Genomic DNA, 27892 nt, shown 5'->3' with positions numbered 1-27892 from the left:
GCCCGCGCGGGGTCGATCGGCCGCCGGCGGCGAGGGCGGGGGACTTCCTGCTCAGAACCAGTTGGACCAGCTCGGCGCTGGGCCGCCTCCTCTTGCCGGGGGCCGGCCGGAGTGCCGGGAGGGGGGCGGCGGGCGGGGACCCGACGATCGGGGTCGGGCCGAGCTCGCCGCGGGTAAAGCGACTTAGCAAGGAGCAATCCAAGAGCGGAATCCGAGTGGGAGAGTGGGAGCAGGTACCGTCATCTGGGGTCCCGGGCGTCGAGCGCCTCCCGGCCTGCAGCCCCCAGCCCGGCCCCCCGCCCCTAAGAGGCCCCAGGAGAGGAGCCGGGCAGTGCTTTCTCTGTGCCGCAGACAAAACTACAAAACGCGCCGCCGTGCAAAGCCAGCCTCTCCCCAGATGAGAGCCTTAGATGAAGGTCAGCAAACACTTGAATGCCCATAGTTCTGAAAACGCAGCGATGTGGAAGGCACTGTCCTGGCTCTGCTGACACTGGTCTTTGGGCAGGCGCCGCGGGCTGTGTAACCAGGCAGAGGAAGCTCAGCTTTTTCCCCTGGGAGGAATGAGCACGGATAACCGGGACTGAATTCCTAAGGCCTCTCAGGCAACACCAGCACCACCTGGCTCCCTTCACGCGTGCAGCTGGGCTGGTGGGGGCCAGGGGCTTTCTACCCAGGAACCAGTCTCAGATGGGCTGAGAGACGGCCAGTCACTGAGTGCAGAGAATCTTATCTCCCCTGATGGACCAGAACTGCGAGGTCAGCAGCAGCAGGTCCTGCTCTGACAGGGATGAGATGCGGCCCCAGGCACCAGGAGGAGGAGAAGGAGGGAGACAGAACCGCCCGCACTCTGGCCTTGCTCCCCAACCTGGCCTCCCTTTGGCACTGATGCAGGACTTGTGGTCTCCAGGGTGCCCTCCAGCTCCCAGAGCTCACGGGGATGAGCAAGCGCCCTGCTGAGCCGAAGCCTGGAAACACAGACACACAGCGAAGGGCTCTCCTTCCCCAAAAGGCCCCCTCCTCCAGGGAGCCTTTCTTCTTGGCCTAGGCGGTGAGAAGTGAGGTTTAAGGAATGAGGGCTGGACTGGGAGCCTGAAGATGTGGCTTTGAGTTCGGATTCTGCCAGTTAGGTGCCATATGACTTGGGACAAATCACTTTTGTTTCCTCATCTGTGTAGTGGAAATAATGATACTTTGCTTCCTTCCAGACTGTGGGAATCAAATGAGTCAATCATTGAGTGTTAGCGGCACTGGGGTGAGCAGTGTTAAGGTTGACAAGGGCCCCAGAAAGTTTTTTGTTTTGTTTCATTTTGTTTTAAGATTTTATTTATTCATTTGACAGAGAGAGAGAGAGAGAGAGCACAACACAGGGGAAAAGTAGGCAGAGGGAGAGGGAGCCTGCTGTCTCCCTGGGGACCTAGGGAATGCTCTTTCCAAGGTTTGTCGGTAGAGGCACCTCAACTTAGGAAGAAAAATACTCCTACTAGTCATGTGATGCCTGGTCCTTCTAGGGACACTTCCTGAAGCCAGGGGACAGTCAGGTAGCTCTAAGTCCAATATCCGGCAGCCTCTCTATGGATATAAAAACCCAAAGACATGGAAGGTTGGTATGTGAATGATTCTAGAAGTAAGGAAAAGTAAATTAAGTGCATATTAAAGCCCCCAAAGTTCTTTGAGGACAGGCATTACAGATTTACTAGACTTTTTCCATGTGCCAGGTGCTGTGCTTGGTGCTGTCGATGCAGCAATTTCCTGGGGCTTTGTAGCAAAGTGCCACAAATTAGTGGTTTAAAACAACAGAAATGTATTTTTTTTTCACAGTTCTGGAAGCTAGAAGTTCAAGTTCAAGCTATGGGCAGAGACACGCTGCCTCCACAGGCTCTAGGGGAGAACGGAATCGTTCCTTGCTTCTTCCTAGCTTCTGGTGGTTACTGGCAATTCCGAGTTCCCTGGCTTACAGTTGTGCTATTCCAATCTCCGCCTCTGCTGTCACAATGACTTCTCCCTGTGTCTCCATGTCTGCATCCAAATTCCCCTCTTTTGAGAAAAACATCAGTCATTACATGTGGCCCACCGAATGCAGTCAGATAGACATACCTCATTTTAACCTGATTACATCTGCAAAGACCCTAGTTGCCGGTAAGGTCAGACTCTTCGGTACCAGGGGTTAGGATTAAACGTATCTTTGGGGGAACCAGAGTTCTACCCACGACAATCAGCCAAGTGGCTTTGACTTCAGGGACACAAAAATGGTAAGGCCTCGGCTCCTGACCTCCAGACCTTCCCACTCTAGCAATGGAGACACACACCCAAGCCTCATTCCAGACAGACTGATAAAAATTGAAATTATGTCACCAGGAGGGATTAACCCTAATGGAGGGATTGGGAAGTCTTAAAGAGGTAGGAACCTCGGGGTTGGGCTTTGGAGGTTAAGTGGAATTCAGCCACCAGAAACGGCAGCCAAGCACCCGGCTTCTGGACAGGGCATCAACCAAGACAGAGGGGCAACAGTGGGAGGTGTTTGTGGAGGAAGAGAAGACTCGTGTGCCTGAGGCGTGGAGCGCCTTCCGAGGCTGAAGGGAAAGCCCGAGGCTGAAGGGAAAGACGGAGGACAGATAGAAAGGACCCTGTGTTTGGCTCAGGTATTACCTTTTCGCTGTAGCATATGCGGAACTTGAACAAAAAGGGAGGGTTAATGGCCTTTGAATGGGAAACGTCATAGACTGGACAGACAGCTCTGGAGGCGGCATGACTAGAGGGCAGATTGGAAGTGGGAGGCCATGCTGTGTGTGGGGGCAGGGGGGCGGTAATTTTGTATGGTCCACAAAAGAAACGAAGGGGGCTTGAGCAAGGGCAGCCAGGAAAGGGGAGAAGAGAGGTGTTGGCAAGAGCTTTGGGAAGTTGAATTGTCAGGACTGATTCAACAGATTGTGGGCAGCGAAGGAAGACAGAGCCCTGCGACTCCCATCTCCCTAGGCTGAGGGGCTGGGTGAAGGCAAGTGCCCTTCCTTGATGAGACAGGGCAGCAGGAGGAGGAGGCGATTTGGGGAGGAAGGTGACTTTAAAGCACTAGGGATTCTTCAGCCTCAGCGTGACTGACATTTTGGACATGATCATTCCTTGTTGTGAGGACTGTCTGTGCATGGTGAGATGGTCAGCTGCGTCCCTGACCTCTACTCGTTAGAATGTAAGGTCCATGAAGAAAGCCAGGAGGAGCTGTCCAACAGACGGTGGGATGTGGGGGTATGGGTGCTCAGAAGACAGCTTTGCCTGTTTTCCAGAGCACCCAGTGGGGAAATGCAGAGTGGGTAGGAGGAGGGAGGGATTCCCGAGGACAGGCGGGGGGTCGTGTTAATGTTCCAGATATCTGTGCCCCTGGGCTGACTCCCTGTGTGTCTTGTGAGTGTCTTGAGAGCAAATGCCTTACTCTACGCCTAGTAGAGTAGGTGCTCAATAAAGGTTTGGAGAATCGCACTAACTTGCTTTGGGAAGAACAGGAAAACCCAGATCGGCCAAAGACCCTGCTGAGTATAACACTGGGAGCAGAGCCGGGGAGAAGCTGAGATGGGGAAGGGGGTTCTAAGCATCCCTTGGCCTCCTAGATATGGCAAAAACAGGATATGGATCAACAGCAACTACCACCGTTGTTGGAAGGGGTGCACGAGGAACAATCTGGCAAAGGGGAAGATATGGTCCCTGATGTCCTAGCAATTGTGCTCCTGGGGAAAGAAGCTCTTGACCAGAGCAGAAAAGAGGCTCATGAATGTTCCAAGCAGCACTCTTTACGGTGGCAAAATTCTGGAAACCACCTCCATGTCTGTTAATCGGAAAATGGGTGAATAAGCGATGGTATTTTTGTCACGACACAGCAACAGGGGTGACTTTCACCACCTTCACCTGGAAGGGGAAAAAGCAGGAAGCATGCTTTTATGTCAGGCTTACCCCCAAAATGCAAAAGTAGACAATGTCTTGTTTAGGAGTTCATAAATGCAGAGCAGCGCTAGAAAGAGAACCGAGAGCATAGTAAACGCAGACCTGAGGACTCCTGACCTCTGCGGAGAGGAAGGGCCTGCGAAAGCATTTACAACACCCTCATTCTTAACATGAGTGCTCGGCATAAGGATGTTCATTTTATTGCTCTTCAACTGTACACGCATTAAAAACCACAAGCGTGTGCTGGTTGCTTCCTCCAAGGACAATCCGTGGAGATAGGGGCTGATCACATGGGGAATTCCCTGGTCAAGGGCAAGGGTTGTCACGACTTCCCAGCCAGCAGTGGGGGAAGGGGGCGTGTCTCTCCTCCCAGAACTGACCTCGGGCTCTGGAATCCACCCCTCACCCCTATCTACACAGCTCATAGGTCAGCTTCTCCTTCTCCAAAGAGGTCAGAGTGGGGACCCTGGCCCCAGAGTAGCAGGTTTGTAAATCACACCCTGACATTTCCGTTTTATTCCCATTCCTGTATACCCACCGAGCAACTGAGCCATCCCGGATGGCTCTTGGCGAAGGCAGAAAACAAATAAATGAAGTAATCCCACTCATATCCTAAAATACCCAGGGCAGTGGTTCCCAGGCTTTGGTTTTCACCAACTAATATTTTTTAAATACGAATACCCAAATGGTGTTGATACCATTTAATTTTTGCAAAGTAAGAACTTTAAAAAACAATGACTCCCTCCCCTGGAGCCAGATGTGTGCTGAGTCCGGCCAGCGGTGGGCCACATGCTCAGGTCACCAGAACTCTGCCTCTGGCTGAGATATCAAAGCTCAGCCCACATCCAGTTTTATCAGGCGACTGGGGGTCCAGGGACCTATGTTTTCCTCCCAGTTATGTCTGTGACCTTGAACAAGTCACTTGCCCTCCCTGGGCCTGCAGACATTGACCATAGTTTTCCTGTGCCAGGGCCCTGGGATTATAGAGACTCACGCTGCTCTGCCTCAGGGAACCCACAGACCAGCTTAGGAGTTTGTCTTGGGAATCCAAGGAGCCCCTTGTTCCTCAGCTCCAGCAAAGGAGCCTCAGCTGGCAAGCTTTGGGGATTTCTGAGGAGAGAGCCCCATGCGGTCAGGAGAGGAGACTGCACGGGTCCCAGCAACCTGTCCCAGTTTTCAGTAGCTTGATCACCCAGCTGGAACGAAACTGCCCCCCCACCCTGGCTGCCCTGCCCAGATCCCTGCGGGGAGTCTGACTCACTTCGTGGGGGGCCTCTGGGGCTAATGTTTAACTCTGCTCCCTCCCTTCGCAGGCCCTTTAGCCCTGGCAGCCCTGGACACTGGGCCTGTCCTGATCGCCCTGCTGGGGGTGGGCTCCAGACAGACAGGGGCCCAGCCTCCTACCTCCCCCCTCATGGAGACAAGGACCTCGTGGGAAGGGAGAGGCAGCAGCGGGCGTCCTGAGGGCTCTGGAACAGGCAGGGGGTAGCAGGTGGCATTCAGCCCTGGGCATTCCTACCAAGGAGGGAGGAAGTCCATCTCCTGCCCACCACAGGCATCCCAGGAAACCCGCCATCCCTCCACCACCCCTACTTCTGGCCCTGGTGTTGGAGGAAGACCTCGCCTTTGCTCAGCAGGGTGCCATTTGCATCTCCTTTGAATGTTTTCCCTTTCGGTGGGGATATTGGAATTCCTCAGCTGCATGAGCAGGGCTCCTGACCCCCAGCTGTGTCCCTTCAGGAAAGGGGCTGGTTGGGCTCTCTGTGGCAGGTCTGGCTCCAGGAAAGGACAACCCCAGAGGCAGGCTGACCTAGGCTCCCGCTGCTAGCGAGCAGCTATCAAACCCTACAACTCGGGGTGAACTAATTCATGTCTCCCAGCCTCCAGGTGCTCTTTCGGCAATCCAAGATAAGAGTATCTCCTTCTTGGAGTACGTGGGGGGCTCAGTCGGTTGAATGGCTGACTCTTGTTTTCAGCTCAGGTCATGCATGATCTCAGGGTCGTGGGATCGAGCCGCCCCCCCCACCCCCCAACTGGGCTCTGCCGTGATCTGGGAAGTCGGCCTGGGGATTCTCTCTCTTTCTCCCTCTCCCTCTGCCCCTACCCTGCGTGTGCTCTCTCTCTCTCTCTCTCAAATAAATAAATCTTTTTTTAAAAAAGAGTATCTACTTCTGGGGCGCCTGGGTGGCTCAGTGGGTTAAAGCCTCTGCCTTCGGCTCGGGTCATGGTCTCGGGATCCTGGGATCGAGCCCCGCATCGGGCTCTCTGCTCGGCGGGGAGCCTGCTTCCTCCTCTGTCTCTGCCTGCCTCTGCCTACTTGTGATCTCTCTGTGTGTCAAGTAAATAAATAAAAAAATCTTTAAAAAAAAAAAAAAGAGTATCTACTTCTTAACATTTTGTGAGAATATAATGCTGTAATTCTGATAAAGCATTGAGCATCATTTTTATTATTACTAAAATAGTGACTAAGCGTATGGACTCTGACTGCCTGGGTTGAATCCTGGCCCCTCTGTCCACTGGCTGTGTGACCACAGGAGGGAAGGCGGTGACCTCCCTGTGCTTCTCTCTCTGAGGGGCGTTGTGCGGGTGAAATGTGAGGGTGTGAAGGGTGGCACCCGGCGTATACTCGGCGGGCTGCCAGTGGGAGCTGTTTTCGGTGGGAGGCCCAGCTCCAGGCTCAGCTGCCCCTGTATCCGGTCCGGTCTTGGGCCTCCACATGAAAAGAAGTAGAATCATGGCTCTCCAGATTCCGTGCCTCCCACCCAGGCCCTGTTCACAGCTATGACTCCACGAGCAGCCCCCTCCCAAACGTCGCTCTCCCCCACGAAGCAGCCCTGTGACGGAGCCCGCCTCCTCCCTCACCCAGGCCGCTCCCGGGGTCTTCGCTCTCAGGAGGCATTTGGCCCCTTTGCCCTTGCTCTGCAGGGGATGGATTAGGTCTAGCCCTGCCGGGAGACAGGAAGGATGAGATGACGACCTCCAGGAAGCCTCCATGTAGGTCCGTGGCCCTTTCCCAGAGGGCCCTTGCCTTGGGTGTGTTGAGTTGGCCCCACGGGCCCTGTGCACCCAGATGTTTGCTTTGAGTCAGGCCTGGGGCTGGTCTCCGGCCTTTGTAGGCAGGGTGGAGATCCCAGCCTGCCAGGGCCCCAGGTTAATAGTCGACTGGCAGAACTGAGGTTTAACTGAGATTTGGCTTTGGATATTGGGGCCAGGCTCTCTCAAAGGGCTGAGCAGAGGCAGAGCAAGGAGACCATGCTTTGGACACAGGCCAGCAAGGAGGAGCTCTGGGAGGCAGGGAAGGGTGGGTTTCCGTGGCTGCCTGTGGGCATGGAGCCCAACCCCATCCTCTGGGGCTCGGACTGGCCCCATCAGGTTTTCCAGCTTCACGCGCGCCTGTGTGTGTATGAGAGAGATTGGGTGTGTTTGTGCTGAAGGGTTTCTGTGTATGGTTGGAGTCGTGCTCTTTGCACACATCTGCCTTTCTGCCTACTGAGCTGTTTGTAGAAAAAGCCTGGGCAGAGTGCTGCCTCCGCTCATCCACCCCAAGCTGCTGGTCCCTCAAGGGGCTGGCAGGCTGGGGCAGCCCCGGGATCTAGACCCTGCCCCAGGGGGTAGTTGGCACTGCACTTTGTACTCAGCTTCTGGTATTTATGGCGAATAATACACTGGGAGCAGAGGACAGAACAGGGAGTTACAGGGCTGGAGGAAGGGGGACTCCTCAGACAGCTCAGCCTCTCCTGGGACCAGTGCTGGGGTGGTTAAAAAGTCCAAGGGCCCCGGTTTTATAGGCTTAGTTCAGGAGTCGCCAGGACACTGCCCTGAAAAACCAGGCTCGGCTTTTCCCGGAACTTTGGTCTCTGCTCCATAGGAGCTGCTCTCCTCGGTGTGTGGGACGGCAGGGAGAGAGGCTGCCGCTTCCCCCCATCCCACCCCAGCAGGCTCGCACCCCTCGCCCTCTGGGTCCAGACATCAATGGAATGGAGGAAGAACATGACCTAGAGGACAGATCACTGGCCAGCCCACCTCGAGGGCAGTGGATCTAGAGGATATGACCTGGAGGATATGACCAGTCCAGGAGCCTGAAGAGAAAATGAGTGGGAGGAGGGGGCGTGAGGGTGGATAGAGCAGGGGTCCCAAGGACTAGAGAGCCCCCCGGGGCTGCGATGGGGAAAGGAGCCACCTAGTGGCCAGACGTGGAACTGCAAAGGTGTCCCTGCGGGTGAGCCCCGGGGTGCGGAGCAACCCCTGCCCCGGTGCCTGTAGGACCCGAGGAGGGGTTCAAAGCACCCTGACCTCTCAGTCCAGAATAGTCAGGAACACCCAGCAGCTACCAGGGAGAGGTGACCCAGGTTTGCAGAGAAAGGGAACTGTGAAATCAAGCAAGACGAGGGGTTCTGAATGGAGAGGCCCATCTTGACGGCTGACGTCATTAGGAGGGGCTGGGGCTGGGGCTGCGGCCGAGGATAGGGTTTGGGTAATCTGAGCAACCTGGATGGTTGAGGGGGTGCTGTGTGATGTCACTGGGGCTGAGCAGAATGGGTCCCAGAGGGACCTTAGCAGACAGCTGCCAATTCCTTAGACCTCCGTTCAGGACCCCTCCGTTCAGGACCCCGAGCTCCTGCCTGGAACCGCCCTCATCCATCCCTCCAGACTCCCTGTCATCTCTTTCTTCTGAGCACTCACAGCCAGAGCTACAGAAATGACCAGGACCCTGCTTTTTAATGGAGAAGCTGTGATGCCTGGGGGCACTCTACAGGTCAGGGAAGCAGTGCAGGGCTGCGGTAGGGGGACAGAGGGGAAGGTGCTGCCACACCTCTTCCTCCCCAGTTCAGCTAGCTGGGGTCTCTACCCTGCGAGGGGGAGGTCTTCAGACACGGCTGTGTGTCCTTTCGGGTGTCTGTTTAATCCCAGTTCCAGAGGAGGGCACTCAGGCTGGAGGGGAGAGGTGGCAGCAGGATGGGAGGCTCCAGAAATGCAGGGTGGGAGGCAGAGGGGAGCCAGGCTGGAGGGAGGAGCAGGAAGCGGAAGCCCAGAGCACAGAGCAGCAAGCCGGCCTGTAGGGAAAAAGAGGCAGAAGCCATCTTACAGATTCCCCCGTGCGACGTGCAGTTCTGGGACTTCTCACCCCTAGCACCCTCCCCCCACCCCCGCCCAGGCTGGACCATCATCCAGAAGGGCTCATATAAAGCCTCAGCTTCTCAGCCCAGGCCCCAGGCTAAGCTCCCCATCCCTTTTGGAAGCTCCCCTCTCCCTCAGCTGGTTAATTCCCACTTCTGTGCTCTCCTGGCACCTTGGCCTTGAAACAGGCCCTTCTCCTGTACCTGCTAACCTTGCCCATCTCCTCCTCAGAGAGCTCAGGGCTCTGGAAGGCCTCCTGTGCCAGGGCAAGGCAGCAGGCCTCAGCTCTCCGTGGGGCTTTTATGCAGCCTAACATTGCTGCTTTCTCTAGCAAGTTCCTCAGGGGTGGCAGGGGGTGGTCTTGTCTCCTCTGAATGGAACCCTCCAAAACCAGGGACTCTGAGGTTGCGGTACTTTGCCAGGAGGTATTTTTAAAAGCTTAGACTCTGAGAAAGTCAGAGCTGGAAGGCCCTCAGGGATCATCCAACCCAGTGGCTCTCAAGGTCTTGGGGAGAATCACCCACAGGGCTGGCCCCACCCCCAGAGTTGCTGATTCAGCGGCTCAGGGGTGGAGCCGGAACCTTGCTGGTGGTACCAGTACGCCCGGACTGAGAACTTCATTCAGAGAACACTGATCTGATAAAACCTCCAGCTTTAGAGATGAGGGGAGCAAAAACAACCCCAAAGAAGAAATGATCTGCTCAAGGTCTCGGGGGGCTGGAGCCAGGACTGAGTCAACCCAAGCTGACCCCCATCAACGCACCACACTGGGCCCAACCCAACGGCCATTGTCCTGGACCCCTATTGTCTCTTAGAGACTGGTGGGCCCCAGAAAAAGGGAACTGGTCTCTAGGTACCTCTACTGTGAGGTTGGAGATTTGGCGGCATCAAACATCTTCTTCCGGCCTTCCATCCCGGACATGGCCTCCACGTTCTTCCTCCAGTCGCCCACCTCCACAGGCCGCTCCTATGGGGGGCCACACACACATGTCAGAGACCAAGCAGGCCAGAGGGCAGCTGGCAGCAGCACCAGAGAAACTAGGTGAGGGAAAGTCAGCCTCTTTGACAAGAGGAAATCCCAACACCCCTGCCCCACAGGTGAGACCCAAGGACACATTTGGGGTAGATACGGGACAAGCTGAGGCTTCACTGGAAGAAGGAAGCTGTGTCAACTGAGAGTTCTGGATGGTCGCAATGGGATGCCGGGGTCAGTTCCCACCCGGTAAACCACACCTCAGCCTTGCCTCCAGACCCACGCCAACCTCCTGGTCTGGTGCTCAAGGCAAGCTCAAGGCCACTTCTTCTAAGAAACCTACCTCCTCCTAAACTGGCTCATTTTCCATTTTACCAGCATACAACCTGCCATCTCCTCTCTCTATGAAGCTCCTTGGGCCAGAGACCATGTCTTTCATCCATGTTCCTTCTAGAGCCCATCCGTTCTGAGTACATATAGCGAGTTCAATCAGCTCTGAGTGATTTGTTGCTGAATGAGTGATTGAACTCAGTTCTCCAATGTCTGTGCTCATGTGTTCTATGACCACAATGACCTAATGACCTGCTGTCTTTTTTCCCCAGTAGTGACAGAGGGCACTATCTCCCTGGTCACCCTAATTGCACATTCTCTTCACACTGGGTGCTGTTTCTACTTTCTTACTCGGTCTGGCTTCCTCTGGGTCCCAGTTTCCTCCTCAGATTGAGAGCAGCCTGAGGGAAGGGAGCAAGTCTTCTTTCTCCCAAAGAGAATCACAAGACTTCATCGCTCCAAGAGGGTTCTAGAATATTCTATCTGGCTGCCTGGCCTCCAACAGAAGCTCCTGCCTGAGCCTATGTGACAGAGTGACAGGTGATAGGACGTGGGCGAAAGGTTCTTAGAAGAAGGGTCCTCACCTTCTCTGTGTCTTCCTTCTTCACTGACTTCAGGTTGGCCCGTAGATCCATAGACACCTTGTGCTTGGAGCCCAGTAGGGCCCGGAGCATGGCGTCAGCAGAGACCCGGACCCGACGCAGTGGTGGACGCTTGAATTTTCCACGGAGATCCAGCACCTTCAGCTTTAGATCCTTAATCTGCAGGTGAGAAGGAGCAAGGGTCCAATAGCGAGGGAGCAGCCCCAGAGCACCCTTCCAGAGGGTCTCAGACTTCTAGGGCTCCAGCCAAAGCTACACCCCACATTCTCCAGCTTCCAGGCCAGACCCTCCGGGACGCTCAGACCCACCCATCCCTTTTGGAATAGCCACAGGTGTTTGTTGATAAATGAATGAGTAAATGGACAGATAAAGCCCATTAGCCATCTCTGTCATGGTAACAGGAATAGGGAATAGATGAGGCAGCCCCACCAAACTCGGTACAAGTCTGGCTTGGAATGCTCTTCGCAGTGTGGGGCTGCTTCCTCCTATCCCTGTGGCCCCATTCCTGCTTCTAACTAGTCCCTCCCCGTGAGCCTTCAAAGCAGCTCATTGAGAGCACAGCCTTGACCCAGTCAGGTGGATAAACCCCCAAGTCCTAGACCCCTAGGGGGAGTTCCCAGGGTGCTATCTCTGGAGGGAATTCTGGGGAGATTAGTGATGCCACAAATCATCATTCCTGCTGGGGAGAAAAGGGAAGAGAGTGGTCTCTGATCCCCCCCCATCCCCTCCCCCCTGCTTGAACAAGCACCCAGGAGCAGCCCACTAGAGCAGCAGGAGCTCTGCCCTCCCATGTTCTGCCCCACCACGTGGGAGGAGAGTCTGCACGGAGCTCCTGCTCCCACACCCCACGCCGAGGGAGCGCTGAGCACCGCAGTGGTGGGGGGGGGGGGCAGCGACCAGCCCTGGTCCCACAACGACCACTGTGTGACCCAGACCAAAGTTCTCAGCCTCTCTGAACCTCAGCATCCTCCTTTGTAAGGTGCAGATAATAGCACCTGCTTCATCCAGAAGTGCATAGGGAGGATCAAAGGATGCAGTGCACATGAGAGCCATCCACAAAGGGAAGAGGTTATTAACCAGCATGTGATTGTTGGCGTGGGTGAGCAAAGAGGGTAGCTCCTTTTAGACCAAAGAGCCTGTGTGGCAGGTGGGGAGGAAGTCTGTGCTTTTCATCTGTGTCATTATCCTCTCCCTGCCCATCTCCAGCCCAATGGGTCTGGACTGGAGGGACCAGAGCTTCCCAAGTGGTGACTTGCCAAACCTTGCAGAAGGAGGGGGACCTAGTCCGCAGCTCCAGCATCAGTGCCCATGCCCTGCCCCCACCACACAGCCAGCCTGGGCTAGCCATGCCCCTCCCCTCCTGCAAGCTCACCTCCCTGGTGTTGTGGAGACATTTAGCCTCAATGTCGTATCTCTCCTCATCCACCACCTCCACCTTGGCGTGCAGGTCCCGGCACAGGTCCTGGGGGAAGCAAGGTTCATCGCACCGGAACAGAAAAAAGGGGAGAGGAGTCATTTGGACCCCAGCCTCCCTTTCTGCCTCCTTGCCCGGTGCCTTTGCAGTACCCGCATTCTGGAAAGGAGCTGATACACCCCTTCCCTCTGAGCTTCATGGCTGCTAAGAGCTCCCTGTGTAAACCCTTTGTTTTCCTTTCTGAATGTCATTGTTTTCTCTAAAAAGTTTTCTTACGACAAAAACAATATAAGTAGGGGCACCTGGGTGGCTCAGAGGGTTAAAGCCTCTGCCTTCGGCTCAGATCATGATCTCAGGGTCTTGGGATCGAGCCCTCTCTGCTCAGCTGGGAGCCTGCTTCCTCCTCTCTGCCTGCCTCTCCGCCTACTTGTGATCTCTGTCTGTCGAATAAATAAATAAAATCTTAAAAAAAATAAGCAAATTGTAGAAAATGTGAAAACTAGGTATTAAATAAAAAGAATAAACTATAAATAACAAGTGATGCCACCGGGGGGAGGTGACCCTTGGTGACATTTTGGTGTATTTCCTTCCAGTCTCCTTTCTCTGCAGTCGCTGGCATTTAAACAGTTATCTGTGTTTTTCAAACATTAAAAACCTATTTGTAGGGGAAGGACGGCCATGTCCCGAGGCTCCCTCCCTGCACTTGTGAAATGGAATCTAACTAAAGAAAGGAAGGAAGGAAGAAGGAAGGATGAAGGAAGGAGGGAAGGAAGGAAAGAAAGAAAGAAAGAAAGAAAGAAAGAAAGAAAGAAAGAAAGAAAGAAAGAAAAAAAGAAAAGGGATCAGCACCACCCCCCAGAGGTCTGTGCGAGGACAGACCATGAAAGGGAAGAGCCCCTTGGGAAGGAACAGAGACTGGAGCCCCAGTGTTAGTGCAGGCTCCGGCCACCCGGGCCCAGAACTCAGCCCCGAGGACTCACCTGCAGGGCACTGAGGGACAGGCCGCGGGTCTGCAGCGTGGGGATGCGCTCAGCCAGGTAGCGGGCCTTCTCCGCCTCCCGCTCCTCGTGCTCCTGCTCCCAGCACTCCTTGGCCTTGGCCAGCATCAGGCTCTGCACAGGACAGAGCCTGCTGAACCACGGGCCCAGGGCCCTCGTGCTCCCACCCAGCATCAGGACTCGAGGGGAAGGAGGACCCCAGGCTGGTACCGGCTTGGCCCCTGGCACTACAAGCACCGTGTCCTCTCGTACTGGTCAGGGCCCAGAGCAGGCAGCTCCAGGAGCATGTGGATGAGATGGTCCCGAGGCCTGCAGGTGTGTGTGTGCGGCCCACAGGTGGGCCAGGTGAGAAGGAGCCCTGGGCCACCACACACAGTGTCTCTAGGCCTCTGGCACTGTTTTCCTCAGTCTTCCCCGTACCCACTTCTGGGCTGTTTCGGCCCACAGAGCTCCAAAGAGAAAAACTCTGGCCAAAATAAAGCAGGCCCTCTGGTCGCCACCAGTGGATGAACGCCCGCAAACTGGTCACTGCCTTCCCTCAGGAACCCCGGGCAGAAGCCAGGTCTCCCTAGTTTCAAGTGTCCACTCTGCGACCACCTGGCTCCAGGCAATGGCCGGCCTCCCTCCTCAGCCTTCTCCCTTTGGCCTCCTTCCTCTTCCCCGTCCCCTGACCCTCCACATCCCCGAAGAGTCTCCACCACACCCCCTCTGCCTCCCACTGGCTCTCCCCCCAGAGCCAGCACAAAGCCTCACCTTCAGCAAGAGCTTGCGTGAGGCCGTGATCTTGGACTTTCTCTGATGGTGAGAAGGAGAGAGACAGGTGGTGAGGTAGAGGCTGCAGACGGGAAATCTGGTCTAGGCCAGCGTGCGTGTCCTCCAGATTCACCACCATTATACCCAGAATCCTCGCCCCTAAAACGTGCCCCATCTTCATGATTTAACCCCTCAAATTCGAGGAATGCTGTCGTCAATGACCGCGACCTTGACCTTGACCTAGAGGCTGAAGCCCTCACTTTCAATCCTGGTTCTAGTGCTGGTGGGAATCCTGTGTGGGTCACGTGACCTCTGTGGCCACCTCCTTCCTCATCTGTAAATAAGGACGCCGAGACTCACCTTCCTCAGTCCACAGAATTATTACAGACAGAATGACATCATGGGTGCGCGAGTCCTTTGAAAGGCATGAAACAGACGCACCCGCTTAGCGCTCTGCACGGTAATATCCCAGTACCTCGATGATCTGTCATGTCCGGAAACAAGCTGTGGATTTCACACATCAGGAAGTGTGTCTTGTTAGACACCACAGCTTTTTTTTTTTAATGTCAACACCATCCGTCTTCATCTTTCTCAGGTATAAAAACATTGTTTTCTCTTCTCACTAAAAATACTTGATATATTCTTGCCCACTGTGTATGCTCTAACAAGTGTTATCTTGTGGCCTCGTCCCCGAGCCCCCCCAGGGGAGGGGCTGGTAAGGAGCGCTGCTCAACTCCTAACTAATGAGGCTGTGAGGCCTCCTGAGCGCTTGTAGCTCCTCCCGACAATGGGCTGTCAATTCTGGCCGCTGCCAGAGAGCAGCGGTCTACTGGAACCGTGCTGTGCGCCAGGAGGGTATAGGGAGCAGGCTCTAAGGGAGAACATGGGGGAAGATGAATGGGCTTCATAGTTCATGCATGGGATGTGGGACTTCCACTCCCACTGTTCAGAAGGGTTTGTTTGTCCTTTCCTCTCCTAAAGCGGGGTTTGGGCTACGTTTCAGGTTAGGGCGCTTGTGGGAGAAGTGGCCTGTTGCCGTGGTCATTACCACACACAGTTTCCACCCTGTTGTGCACCCACGGCAAATGTCCATTGCAGTGTTGTTTCCCCACCTCTTGGTGAGCTGATAGGCCACCTCGTTAGACCATCGATCAATGGCGACTCACTTTAATAGGAGCCTCAGCAAAACTGAGAAATTCATATGGCTATTGAGAAACGGTGAAATGGATTCTCTCTGAGAATCTCTGTGCCAAACGTCCCTTCTGTCAGGGCTGCTGATTCCTACCCTTGTCAGATCAGAGTCCACAGCCCGATCCCTCCAGTTCCTGACCTTGCACGGGACACAGGCTGTGTTCTCAGCAGCCTGGATAAATCAGGACTGTTTCAGGGTCAGAGTTATCTGAGACCTAAGGGACGTGTAAGGACACCTCTTTGCTCCTCTCTCGATGTTTGGTCATTGGGCAGGGGTAGAATAACCCAGTGTTGATCCCTTGTTACTGGACTGACTATGCCAAAAGCAGGATGGTCCCTGGGGCTAAACAAGCGGGCGAGAATGGTGAGATACCCCAGATCTCACTTACCTCGCTTCAGGCATCCATCACAGGAAGGACAGGAGGAAAGAGCAAAAGACAGAGTGTGAATAATGCATAAGACATAAGCAACAGCAGAACGACGTGGACGAGCATGGGCAGCGGCGGTGTGGTGACAAGCACACACCAGGAGGACAGCGGGCATCAGGCAGGGAGACCGGCTCAAGGGTTCCAGCAGAACAAAATACAACTCCGGTGGCCCTCTGGACTACTAGGTTCTTGCTGGGAGGTGTTAGCCATTGTAAGTTGGGGTGGAGTGATGGAGGTTCAGGGAAGCCTCAACACAGGGTTCCAGCATGGGAAAGCTTCTGTCCCTGGCCTTGTGGGCAAATTCCCAAAGCTCTGTTCATCTGTTGGGCCAAAACATGACCTGGCACTTGCATTTTATCAGGCCTGTGCAGAGACAAACTCTGTAAGAGGCCACAGAGGTCTTCCCCAGGCAACCTGGAGCACAGGTTCTGCTCAAAGGCTACGAGGACACGTGGTGACACAGGGGACCTAGTACTCAGGACTGTTCCTATGTGAGAACCTGATCTCCTGGGGAGCGGCTTTGGGGTTTGAACAGATGGCGCCTCCCCTATGGGGCTGAAATCTGCAGCACAGGGGGTGCAGAGGGGGTGGGGCTACTTACACTTCAGGCATGGTGGTGGTCGGGGGGCAGCACCTGGGGGCACAAAGCAAGCAAGTTGTAACTCCTGCCTCCCAACCCAGCTGGGCCCTGGCACCGTGTCAGGTGCCCAGCCCAGGAGAGCCAGACAACAGGAAGAAGAAATCAGACAGAATGGATTCCAACAGGTCCAGAATGAGAAAAATATTTGTCCATTGATTCTTCTTTTCATTCATTCACTCATTCATCCATTCACTTATTCATTCCCTCATTCGCTTACAAGACAGAGAGAAATCTTAGAAATGCAAAGAAGCACTCTAAGAACCGTAAGTGGCTCTGTTGGACAGGTAGGTAGGGCGGGCGTCTGCGAACTACAGACCCCAGGCCAAACCTGGCCCCTGGCCTTGTGTTGCGTAAAGAGTGTAAAATAAGGAATATGCAATAGAACATACAAAACCTAAAATATTTACTATCAAGCCCTTTCCTGCTTGCCAGTTGGAAAAGTCTGCCAGCCCTCGTAGGGAACAGAATAGAATCCATAGAAGTCTGTTTGAAATGTGAGGTCTGGGGCCCTTCACAACATGCTGAGTTTAGAGTCTGTCCAGTGGACGAGGGCAGTCCCTGAAGTTCTGTGAGCGGGGAGAATCCGAAAGAGGGAGAGCACAGAGCAAAGAGGGAACATAGGTAACTGCCACTTGGGCCAGCTCCAGGGGGCGCTCTTCCCGCGCTGGGCCTTGTCCTTGCGCCGGGGCGGGCGCAGCTCGCGGGCACAGTGTGATTGACAGCCCAGGGGTGGGGCGGAGAGGGGGTCCTGCGCTGCACCGAGGGGCTTAAACCAGCAGGCAGGGCAAATCCTGCGGTCTACTCTCATCTTTATCCGACTCTCTCCAGGCCAGTTTTCCTCTCTGCAAAAATCGGGGTGAGATAAATTGTCGTCCACTGAAAAAAGCTCTTAAACCCTTTGTTCAAACCAAATTCTACTTGGAAGCAAAACAAATTCGAGCAATGCGAGCCAATGCCACAGGCTGAAAGGGGTACCTAGGAGCCCCGCGGCCTTCGTGAGGACCCCGGTCGGCGGAGCACAGTTCGAAGCCCCCTGACTGGGTTGTCCTGGGGCTCCCTTCACTCCTGATAGTTGGGGGACCCAGGCCAAGAAGGGGGTCCTTGAGGTGGCGCAGGGGGACACTCCAAAGCCAGACCCGACCCACCATCTTGCCTGGGCCTGGACAAAGAGCATTCCAGTAGAGGGTGGGGTTGTGCGAAAGATCAGGGGAAAGAGGAGGACAACTCTGGCGGGAGCAGGTGTACGAGGCAGGACGGGCATCCCCAGCTGGGTTGCGAGGTGAAGGATGGGGGAGACCGGTGTGCATGCGTGGGGAGGCGGGGGCAGGGCGTGCAGGATCAGGAGTTAGAATTTGGCCCAGGAACCTGGTTTGGTATGGGAGGTGGGGGGCGGGAGGGCAGAATTTCAAGGATGTTTGTAAAGTGGCTATCAGTCATTTCATTGCAGAACCACCTCTCTCCTCTCCCTGTGTGCCTGTGAAGCCTCCTCCCCCAGCCCATGAATGGGGTTCAGCCACCTGTCCTGAGTCTCCCACAACTGTCAGAAAGCCGTCTGGGTCTCCCACCTCTGCCTCTGCCGCCTGGGGAGGGTGAGGCCTGGGGTGGAGAAGGGGGAAAGGGAGTGTGACCCCAGAGTCTCAGCTGTCACCCGGGGGCACAGAAGGAGAGGTAGGATCCAACCCATAAATTCCCCAGATATTTGGCTGAAATTAGATTTTATCACCAGCTGTTTATTCTGAGGGCTCCACTCCTCTGAAGACAAGCAAGTAAGTCCAAAAAGAAACATGAGCTGGTGAAGAAACACCTCCAGGTCCGTCTGTCCATCATCACCGCCCTGCCGTAATGCCAGTCCCCACGGGGCAGCAGGTTTCAGCTGAGTGGGGATGTGCCTCCCCCTTGGTGGGCATTTGGCCATGATCACACCTCCCTCAGAGAGCCCACTGTCAGCAGCATGGGGCCCTCCTGGCCCGGGCCAGCCTCGGTCTCCTGCCAAGCTCCATGGCCTGCCCCCCAGCTTGCCCCCTGACAAATGCCAGGCCCTGGGGTCCCCAGCCTGTGCTTTGATACCCACCAGATGGGACCCCTTGACAGGTCCTGTGGAAGACAAGCAGAAACCTGATAAGAAGTCAGGATGCAGATAACAGCGAATGTGAGGTTGGAGGGCTAGCATTCCATCTCCCCCACAAGTAGCAAGCGAGGAGATAATTAGAAAATCCACCGCTGGAGGGAGGGAGTGAAGGATGGCCAGGGATTGACTCAGAGCTGGGCTTTCCCTTCCCTGAGGCCCCGTGGGGTGGACTGGGAATATCAACTAGCCTAGCGGATTGAGGCTGAGCGTATGAACGTCTGTGTGCATAAGGATAAGTGTGTAAGTGAGTGTGTGTGTGTGTGTGTGTGTATGTGTGTAGGGATAGGAGCCAATCTTTTTCACACCTGATAATCGGGGACACAAATTTCTGGTTAGGCTCATGTTCTTCCCTTTGCTCCCCACCCCCTGACCTTGGACCCCAGTTCAAGGGCATCCCAGTCCTCTGATCATTAGCAGGCATTATATTCCCACACCCACCACACCCTCCATCTTGAGCTCTTAGCAGGAAAGCCTAACCTCAGAGCCACTGTGGGGTCGACAGTCCCCCAAATCCAGTGGCTGTTACTGTCTGTCGCCCCATCCCACCCCCAGCCTTGGCTCCCAGTGTAGAAGGTGCCCTCTGTTTTGCCTTCACAAACTCTCGTGCCCCAACCCCAAGTGCTGTCACCTTTGGCCTTCCCTCTAGAGGGCCCCACCAACTACTTTCTACTCCTCGGAGCCAGGAGCAGTGGACAGTGGGGTTGGCAGTCTGCCCGCAGCGGCTCTTGCCCTGCTATATAGGTGGGTGGGCAAGGGGAGCCAAACACGTCCCTCAGACACAAAGAACAAAGAGGCAAGATGGTTTCCTCAGTCTGCAGGGGCTGGAGGCTGGTCTTCGAGGCTCCCCCGAGTCCCACACATCAGAGCCCCTTCTTTGCCTTCTGCTGTAGGCATTGCCCACCTTCATTGCTCATCAGGCTCTTCCTAAACTTCCAAATGCAGCCCTGCTGCCCCTCCCCGCCGATTCCCAATGCCACCCCCTTCCTCTGGGCACCCTCTCCCTCCAGGACCTGCTGGGAAGCCTGGGGTATAACACAATCCACCAGGCTCTACCCGGGGGGCCCCTTGAGCAACCTTGTGGGCAATTCTGCACCTGGCTCTTAGCCTGAAAATGGGCAGTGGAGATTTTTACCTCCAGTTACAGTTTTGCAGGAGAGAGGTCATTCCACAGGATAAAGGACTGTGGGAGCATCTCAGGACCAGTCCACCAGCAAACCCAAATGTATAGGCCATGGCATAGGTCTTCCTTCTCCAAGCCCTGTGTCTTCTCTAACTCAAGCCCCAGTTTCTCTCTCTGGGCTCGATCTAGATCCGCAGTTCTGGGCTGCAACCGCTTACCTTGTTCAGGCTCTGGGAGCTGGGCTGACCTGTGTCTCGCCGTGGACCGCAGACTGTGAGGGGCAGACAGAGAGGAGGCTATGAAAACTATGGGCCACAGCAACTGGCCAGTAAAAATAGAACAGAGCCGCTGCCCCTCCTCCCACCCCCTCCCACCACACCGCCCCCCCTCACAGAGCAGACACACGCTGCAGCACACACCACAGACCCGCCCTGATGACACGTGTGTCCAAGATCAGGGTATACACAGATCCTGTGCACACAGAGGCCACGACTGAGTCCAACCAGCACCCACCTAGGGGGACGCCAACTGAAGAGGGGAGAGAATGAGCAGCCAGACCAGAGGAGGCGCTGAGCAGCGACGGCGGGACCAGGGCATAGCCCGGGGCTCTGGTGGGGGGCACCAGGAGGCTTGGGGGGCCCAACAGGGGCTGGGGAAGGATTAACTGTCTCACTGACCTACATCTCTCACATGAAATGTGGAAATCAGATCCCTGAGCCCATACTGCAAAAGCCTACAAGAGCTAAAGACTAGATCTGGGGGTTCTCGTGTGGCTCTGGTCCATGGGTCCTAAGAGTTTGCTTGGGCTTGGGAGTGACATCAACAGCACGGCAGGCGGACTCCAGCGAAGGTTCCTGGGGCTGAGCCGAGGGGGCGGTCGCAGCAGCACCCACCTTTATGTACATGGAGTTCTGAGAATCTGTGGACGCTCTGCACCCCCCTCCAAGTGAGCTTCCGGTTATCTAGGTTTCCCGGGTTCCAAACGGCACCCCACATCCCATGCCTGGGACCCAGTAAGACTAACTCACCTTCTCCCCTGCCCTGCCCTCGGTCTCCAGCCAGAATCCAGGGGGCTGGTGCCATGGAGGCCGCACCTGTTTACTGGGTATTTTTAGGACAGTTGATGAACACATAATACCCACCCTATAGTCAGAGAAAGACAATGCCTGCTATGTTAATCCTGTGACTATTATCGTCGGTCATCTCCTGGGCCAGGCTCCCAGGCTGGGACAGGACAAGCAGGATACTGACCCCCTCTTGGAGGCCAGCCAGAGGGCTCCCAGTCAGCAGGAGGTTAGGGAGCTGGTTGGAAAGAGAGCTGGTGGACAGGGGTGTCCTAAGGAGACACACCCACAGTGGCTACGGAGGGGCAAAAGGCCCCGTCCTCCAGCTACTGCCATTCTGGTGCCCAACAGAGGCCGCTCCAATTCAGTTCTGCTCAGGTCAACTTGGGAACGCCCCCATGCTGGAAGGCTACCAGGGAGAAGGGACAGGGTCTGGGAAGTTGTAGGGCTTAGAGGCATTAGGATTCTGGGTGCAGGGCCTGGGATGGACAGTAAGGACAAACAACCACCAAGGAGCAGTGGGAGGTCAGAGAAGGGTGTGAAGGCTGGGGTGAGTCTGCTGGAGTTTAGCCCATTGGCTTAACATGTTAATAATTTATACAAGAACTTTCTTAGAAGAAGTTAAGATGCACCAAAAGAATGAATTATCTGGATAATTCTGAGTTTTGGAAGGGAAGCACAAAGAAAACATTGACAAATGGAAGAACAAATGAGGGTCAGCAGGGACCACAATGAATCACGGCCTCTGAGGGCCTTGGGGTGTCAGCCATGCTCAGTCCCTAATGGGACAGAGTGGGGCCGGGATGCCTCATCCCAGGCCCCATCGACACCATCCCTCCACACGGTGTGGTCCAGCGCTCCACTCTCACTTCCACTCCGACCTATCAGCTTCTTACCTGCTGCCTGTTCACAAGTGGTCTTCAAAAGTGGGACTGTCACCCCCTGTGGTCCTTGAACCTGCCCCAGTCTTCCTTCACCTGTGGACCACTCTGGAGGCAGAGGCCTCTGGGGTCTGCCTCAAGGCTGACAATCTCTGGTGGGAAGATGCCCAGGACCCAGCTGAGGGGGCCACCGCTGGATGGCATTGGCCCTGGGCCCCACTCTCTGCCCTGGCCAAGTGTGCTTCTGCAGACTTTCTCCTGCCTTCCTCGCTCACTGTCACCCTCCTTAAAAGCCACCCCCAGCTCAGTGCTTATCTGCCCAGTTCCCATTCTCCCTGTGGAACAGGAGCAGCGGTCCTGGGAACTCTGAGGCTGTGTCTCACACAGACACCCACCTGGCCAGGGGAGACCCTCCCCAGACACAGAGCCAGAAATAGTCCTCAGGCCCCGTAAGACCCCCAGGCAGTACTCCCTCTGGTGGGCTGAATGAAGGCAGCCCAATGTGGCCCATGTCCTAATGAACAAAATGTGAACATGTTACCTTCTAGGGCAAAAAGTAATTTGCAGATCTGATGAAATGAAAGAGCTTGAGTTGGAGAATTATCCTGGGTTATCCATGTGGGCCCAGTCTAATCACATGGGTCCTTATCAGACTGAGGCGTTAGGATCAGGGTCGGTAGTAAGACACCTGATGAAGGAAGAAAGATCAAAAAAGAGAGAAGATGCTGTTATATTGCTGGCTTGGAAGACAGAGGATGTGACCTTGAGCCAAGGAATGTGGGCAGCCTCTAAAACCTGGAAAAGTCAAGGAAATAGATTCTCCCATCAGAGCCTCAGGACGGAAGCAGGCCTGCCGACACCTTGGCTATTAGACCAGGGAGATTGATTTTGGACTTCTGCCCTCCAGACCTACAAGATAGCAAACTTGCATTCTTTCAAATCACTAGGGTTGTGAAATTTTGTTTTACCCACAGTGAGACCTTAACATACTCTGTAATGCCTTGGACATTCACAACTCCAGGACTTTAGGGTGCGGGCTGTGCTCAGGAGGCCAGGCAAAAAAATGGCAGGCCTGGGGGCACTCAGATCCAGTGTCCCCTGGGCCCAACAGCCCAGAGCAGACCCTCACGCATCCCTGGACAGAATCCAGCCCACCAGGGCCTGGCCATCCTGGAAGTCAGCTCTGAACTTGTCCAGAGGATCCCAGGATGTCAGAGCAGGAAGACTGCCCAGGGCAGTCACTATCCCCTGGAGGAAAGAGTGGCCCAGAGAGAAGGGGCCACACAGTGAGTGGGCCAGGTCTCCTAAAGGCCAGCCCGGCGTTCTGTCCCCTTGGCTACACCCCAGTTGTCTCCCTATCATCCCTCCTTGAACTCTCCTATAATCCTGGCCCTGCCTTTCACCCTCACAGGTGCCCTCCAGGCCCCACCGCCAATGGGCTTCTGCGGCCGGGCCTGCTCTGAGATCCACATGAGCTAAATAACCCCCACAGCTGCACCTGGCCGCCCCAGCCCTAACCTACTAGAACCTTCGTCCTCCGGCTCTCTATTCTCTCATGCGAGGTTGCGCTCACTCTCTTGTGATCCCTTCTGTGAACAATTTTGTGTGAAATGCTCAGACTGATCTCGTTCACACACCTCAACAGCCTTCATCTCCAACCCTGCCCTGTACGGAGCCGGTGAATGGAGCTTTGGCCCTCCCACCCACCCCCCCCCCCCTTAGCCTGATCCTGCTGCAGGCCTTCTGGACCCTAACACAATGTAGGGTCACCATGACCGACCCAGCAGCGGTGTCCTCTCTGAAACTCGGCTTCCTCATTCGGACAATGGCTTCAGGCTGCACAGTGGCCCAAGGGCGAGCCTGGCTTCCTTGGGGATGCCCCCCTCCCTGGGGCAAAGCTGATGGCCTTCCCTTAGCTTCTTTTGAAGTTCAGGGAGAGTCTGAGGCAGCCATGACCTGGGCCCAGGTGGTCTGTGCCCTCTCAGCTCTCCCAAGACTTCCCCGCTCGTTGGAAAACAGATGCAACAATTGCTGGAGAAGGAATGAGAACCAGGACTCGCCGGATCTAGGGAGAAAAGGGCCAACCCAGGAAGAGGGAGCAATTTGGGGTAGATGAGGGGAGGGGAGAAAACCCGGAGGGGTTCCCAGCCTCTGGTCCCACAGCTCCCAATGTCCCAGAGCTGGGGAGGCCACAGGGCAAGGAAGGAAGTGTCTGGCCAGAGGAGCTAAGCCTTGTAAGGCTGTAAACTATAGGCCCCATCCCCTTAGTGGTGACACCTGTCAGCCTGACTGCCCGCGACTGCCCGGGCATTGTCTGGGAAGCCAAGGAGCCCAGATTAGCAAGTGACAAGGCTCAGCCTGCCTTCCAGGCAGCCCTGCCCCCACACACTCCAGCCATCACCTCAGCGGCCCCCAGTCCCCTCCCGCCTTCTCCATCCACCCCGTCTTAAGCCCATCAGTTGATCCAGGGCCAGGTTTCCCCGCAGCTGTGTTTTGAGAGGAGGCAGGGCTGTGGGCCGAGGAGACCAGGGCAGAAGGAACAAGGAACTAAAAGCTTTCCGATTCACCCTTCAATTTTCTGCCACAACCTAGACTCGCCATTAAAGCCCATGGCATTGGAGACATGGCCCGAGCCAGGGAATGGGCACACAACTCACTAGTAATACTCCCTAGTGTAACCTCAGCAATTTAATCCTTCCCAGCCTCTACTTCACCTTCTGTAAAATGGGTCGATAACGGTGCTTACCTCAGACGGTTGCCGTGAGGCCCACGTGAGGTGATGTGTCTGGCGGGCTTTGCAAGTGTCTGGCACAAAGAGAATGCCTGACGAACGATAGCTCTGAGGAGATTCTCACTGAAGCCTCAAGGTAACACGCCGAGACAGGTACTATCATCAACCCATTCTACCAACGAGCAAACTGGGGGCTTGGAATGATGAAGCCGTTCACCCAAGATCCCACGGCAAGGAAGGGTCCGTGGTGAGACCAGCACCCAGATCTCTGTGCTCTTTGACCAGCCCTGCCCCTGCCATCCAGGCACAGAGATACGGGTCACGTGTGTCTTCAGCCAGCAGGAGGCTTTCTGCCAGGAGTCTGGAACAGATCAACCTTGGGCCCCCAAAGCCCCAACCTTAGAAACTGTAAGTGATGCTTTGATGAGCTGTTCTCTATCCACCTAATTGTAAGAGGTCTGGCTGTGCAGCGACAGATGGTGTTAGCCAGTTTCGTCTGCGCTGAGACACCATCAGGACGAGGCCTCTCCCTCCCCTCCAGGGAGGCCTGGCTGGGGCCTGGGATGGGCGCAGCACCATCAGGCAGGCTGGAAGCTGGGGAGGGCATGGCAGGGAGAGCCCCAGCAAGGCCCCGGCCCTGGGCAGAGAGCGGGCTGACACCCAGCTTGACAGCAGGCATCCATCACATTCCCTCCTTCTAAGCTCTGCATGGTCCCCACCACCTTCCCATACCCTTGACTTCCTCCCACACCCTGCCCAAGCCTCTCGTGTCCACCCTTGAGCACCCTTCTCCTCCAGCTCAGCATTGCCCGACCTGAGTCCTTCTCAGCCCATCTGCCCAGTTCCCCTATCAGCCCAGGGCTATAATGGAGGAGGGGGACCAAAGGCCACCCCCAGTCCCAGCCCAAACCTCCTATGTGCTGCCAGCTAAGCCCTCACACCCAAGAGCCTGGGGCCGGCCCTGGCCTGGACAGGTCCCTGAAAAACAGGCTGCTTCTCCGGAAATCCCATAATAAGCAGGTGGGGTTTGGGGCCCGACTCTGTGGGGTTGGGAGGGGATGTGGGGGGACAGAGGTAAGAGTGAGCTGGCAAACCAGGGGTGGACCCCACGCTAGAAACAAAATCTTTACAAAGTGGCACGTGACCAGTCAGCAAGGCTGGAACCAGAAGCCAGCTCACTGTGTCTCTCTCCCAATTCCACCTCCCCCTGCTCCTGCCAACCCCCCCCCCAACAGTGTATCCCCAGCCAGGCCTCTCCTGCCCAGGTCCCAGCTTGTCTGCCCCTCTGTCCTAGCCACATGAGTCCATTCCTGCCTCCCGCCCGAATTCCCTGGCTTTCCCCTTCTGTATCTTGGAGCTTGCGGTCTTCTGAGGCAGAAATGTTTCCCTCTTCTGCTTTCAGTCAGTCGGTGGAGTCCCTGCTGGAAGCCACCTCCTCCTGGAGGCCTTCCCGGACTCCACACCCCTCTACTTCACAGGACTTCTGTCCATGCAGCTCAGCTGGTTCGAGGCATTGCACCACCTCTCTCCAGGGACAGTTTTCTCTCTCCGCTGAGAAAGTTGTTGGCTGGAGATGGGGCTCAGGCACGGCAGGGTGTCAGAAGAGCCTGCCTCTGCTAGCACCGTGGTTGTCAACCTTTATTGCATCCCCTGCAGGACTTGGCAAAACATAGATTCCCAGCCCCAGCCCCAGAGTTTCCGATTCGCTGAGCAGGTTGTGGGTACAGCCGGGAAATTTGCGTTTCTGACAAGTTCTCAGCTGGTGCTGACACTGCTGGGCTGGGGAACAGATACCTTAAGAACTACCTACCGTAATTAGGCCAATTAGAAAAGGCACCCATTGTGGACAGACACAACCCTTTGGATCAATGGCTTGACTTCAACCTGCGCCACTCCTCAGCAGAGCCGGAGACACACGGCCCAGATGGCCCTGACCCACCTCCTGCCTGTTGCCCTTCACCCCTCCACCCCACCTCCCCCTCCAGTGCTCTAGACCCAGGGGACTCTGGAAGTCCCCACACAGCTGCCATCCCTTCATTCATGTATTCATGATGGAGGCATCCTGGGTCCTAGGTACTGACCCAGGCCCTTGGGGACACCACAGAAAGCCTCAGATCCGCCCCCCTGCCAGGGCCTGGAAGCCAGGCTTGGGCACCTGGACACAGGTTTCCTGGGTCCTGGTCCTATCTCACTGTTTTCCCTCTATTCCTTCTTCCCAGGATGCAGAAGACATTGTTTTCTTCTTTGTCAGAAGGCTGAACTTAGTCCCAGGGCTAAGAGGGGACGGTGAGTCAGTGGGGACAGAATCCCAGCCTACTGTCCTTCCCTGGTGCCAAATCTGTGTCTCCTGCCGGGGACACCCCCCACCTCAGACCGGGGCGCATGGCTGCCCGTTTGCCATGCTCACTCAGCCATCGGCAAGCCCCTCCTCACACCTGGGTCCCAACCCAAACCCCACATCTGTCTCTCCTTTTGTTCTTCACATCACAGAAAATGGCACAGCCACACCCCGAGCCAACCCCCTAATCCCAGGGTCACCCACAACTCCTCTCCTCCCCCACTCCCCAGGACCAGTGGAGCACCGAGTTCCATCCTGCTCCCTGCTCAGGGTCCCCTACCTGCCCCTGTCATCTTGGGTCACCATGGGCGGCCCGCTTGGTTGCAGCCTCTCCAGGATCCCCCTGCTGCCTGAACCATCTTCCTAAAATGAGGATACAGTCATGTCACTTCCCCATTTCCCCCATCATTGGCCTCAGGGTGAAATGCAAACCCCATAATCAAGTTACATGCCCTTTGGGATCTCACTCTTGAAGCTTCCCTGACTTCCACACTCCCTTAGCTCCGGCCATACAGAGCTGCTCAAAGCTGCTGGAGCAGCAGAGGCTTCTCAGAAGGCCTTTGACTCCCACTCCACCCCCAGCCCACTGCACCTACCCTCCTCCAAATCTTAGCATTACACTGCCTCCTCCAGGAAGCCTTCCCAGACCACCCCAGACCGCATTAGGAGCCCTTGTCCGGGTTCCACAGCCCCCATGTGTCCCTCTTTCCCTGCACTTAACCCACAATGTTGAAGCCACAACAAACTTGAATGTTGACACCATGTCTTATTCATTTGTTTCCTCAGTACCCAGCACAGTGTCTGGCACATAGTAGGTGCTCAATAAGTGTTTGAATAAATGAATGGACAAATGGACAACACAGAGAGAACACTTCTGACCAAAGACAGCACAGGAAATTGGCCCTTGGGGCTCAGGAGAATCCTTGCAACTGAAATAAGGTTGGAGTGCTCATGGTTAAGGGTGCAGAGAAAGGGCTATCTGGGAAGCCATCTTGTTCAAGTTCTTGGCAACCAGAGGTCTGGGCACTCTCCCCCTGGGAGAAGCAGCCATAGCCAGTTCCTGACCTTGACTTAGGTGATGAACCACTCTCCCCTCCAACAATGTGCTGGGACATACATAGAAACAACAGCTGGACAGCTGGGCCTTTGTTGATGGTAAACTTAGCCTCTCCGAGGTCATCCTGGACTATGACCACCTCCTCACCCCATGTCCAGGCTGGGGCCAGGAACGTCAGGGGAAGAGGCACCAACAC

The 27892-nt window shown here is 55.5% G+C and overlaps 1 protein-coding gene across 19 annotated transcripts in view; it reads right to left on the bottom strand.

The window, feature by feature from the left end:
• Positions 1–1314: 1314 nt before the first annotated feature.
• The window catches only part of TNNI1 (troponin I1, slow skeletal type), a 27192-nt gene continuing 614 nt past the window's right edge, over positions 1315–27892 (bottom strand). For 2 of the 19 annotated variants that reach the window (XM_080823855.1, XM_080823856.1), the window contains exons 3-10: positions 19844–19896; positions 16335–16371; positions 14119–14160; positions 13348–13479; positions 12326–12415; positions 10936–11112; positions 9906–10015; positions 6353–8984 (exon numbers count right to left, since the gene is read on the bottom strand). In XM_080823855.1, the coding sequence (XP_080679981.1) occupies positions 9908–10015; positions 10936–11112; positions 12326–12415; positions 13348–13473 (501 nt within the window). In that variant the 5' untranslated portion in view covers positions 13474–13479; positions 14119–14160; positions 16335–16371; positions 19844–19896 and the 3' untranslated portion in view covers positions 6353–8984; positions 9906–9907. The other 17 variants (XM_080823854.1, XM_080823850.1, XM_080823839.1 and 14 more) reach the window with 17 other exon arrangements.

The sequence above is a fragment of the Martes martes genome (assembly GCF_963455335.1).
Source record: "Martes martes genome assembly, chromosome: 15".
NCBI lineage: Eukaryota > Metazoa > Chordata > Mammalia > Carnivora > Mustelidae > Martes > Martes martes.
This window is presented reverse-complemented; position numbering and strand designations above follow the sequence as displayed.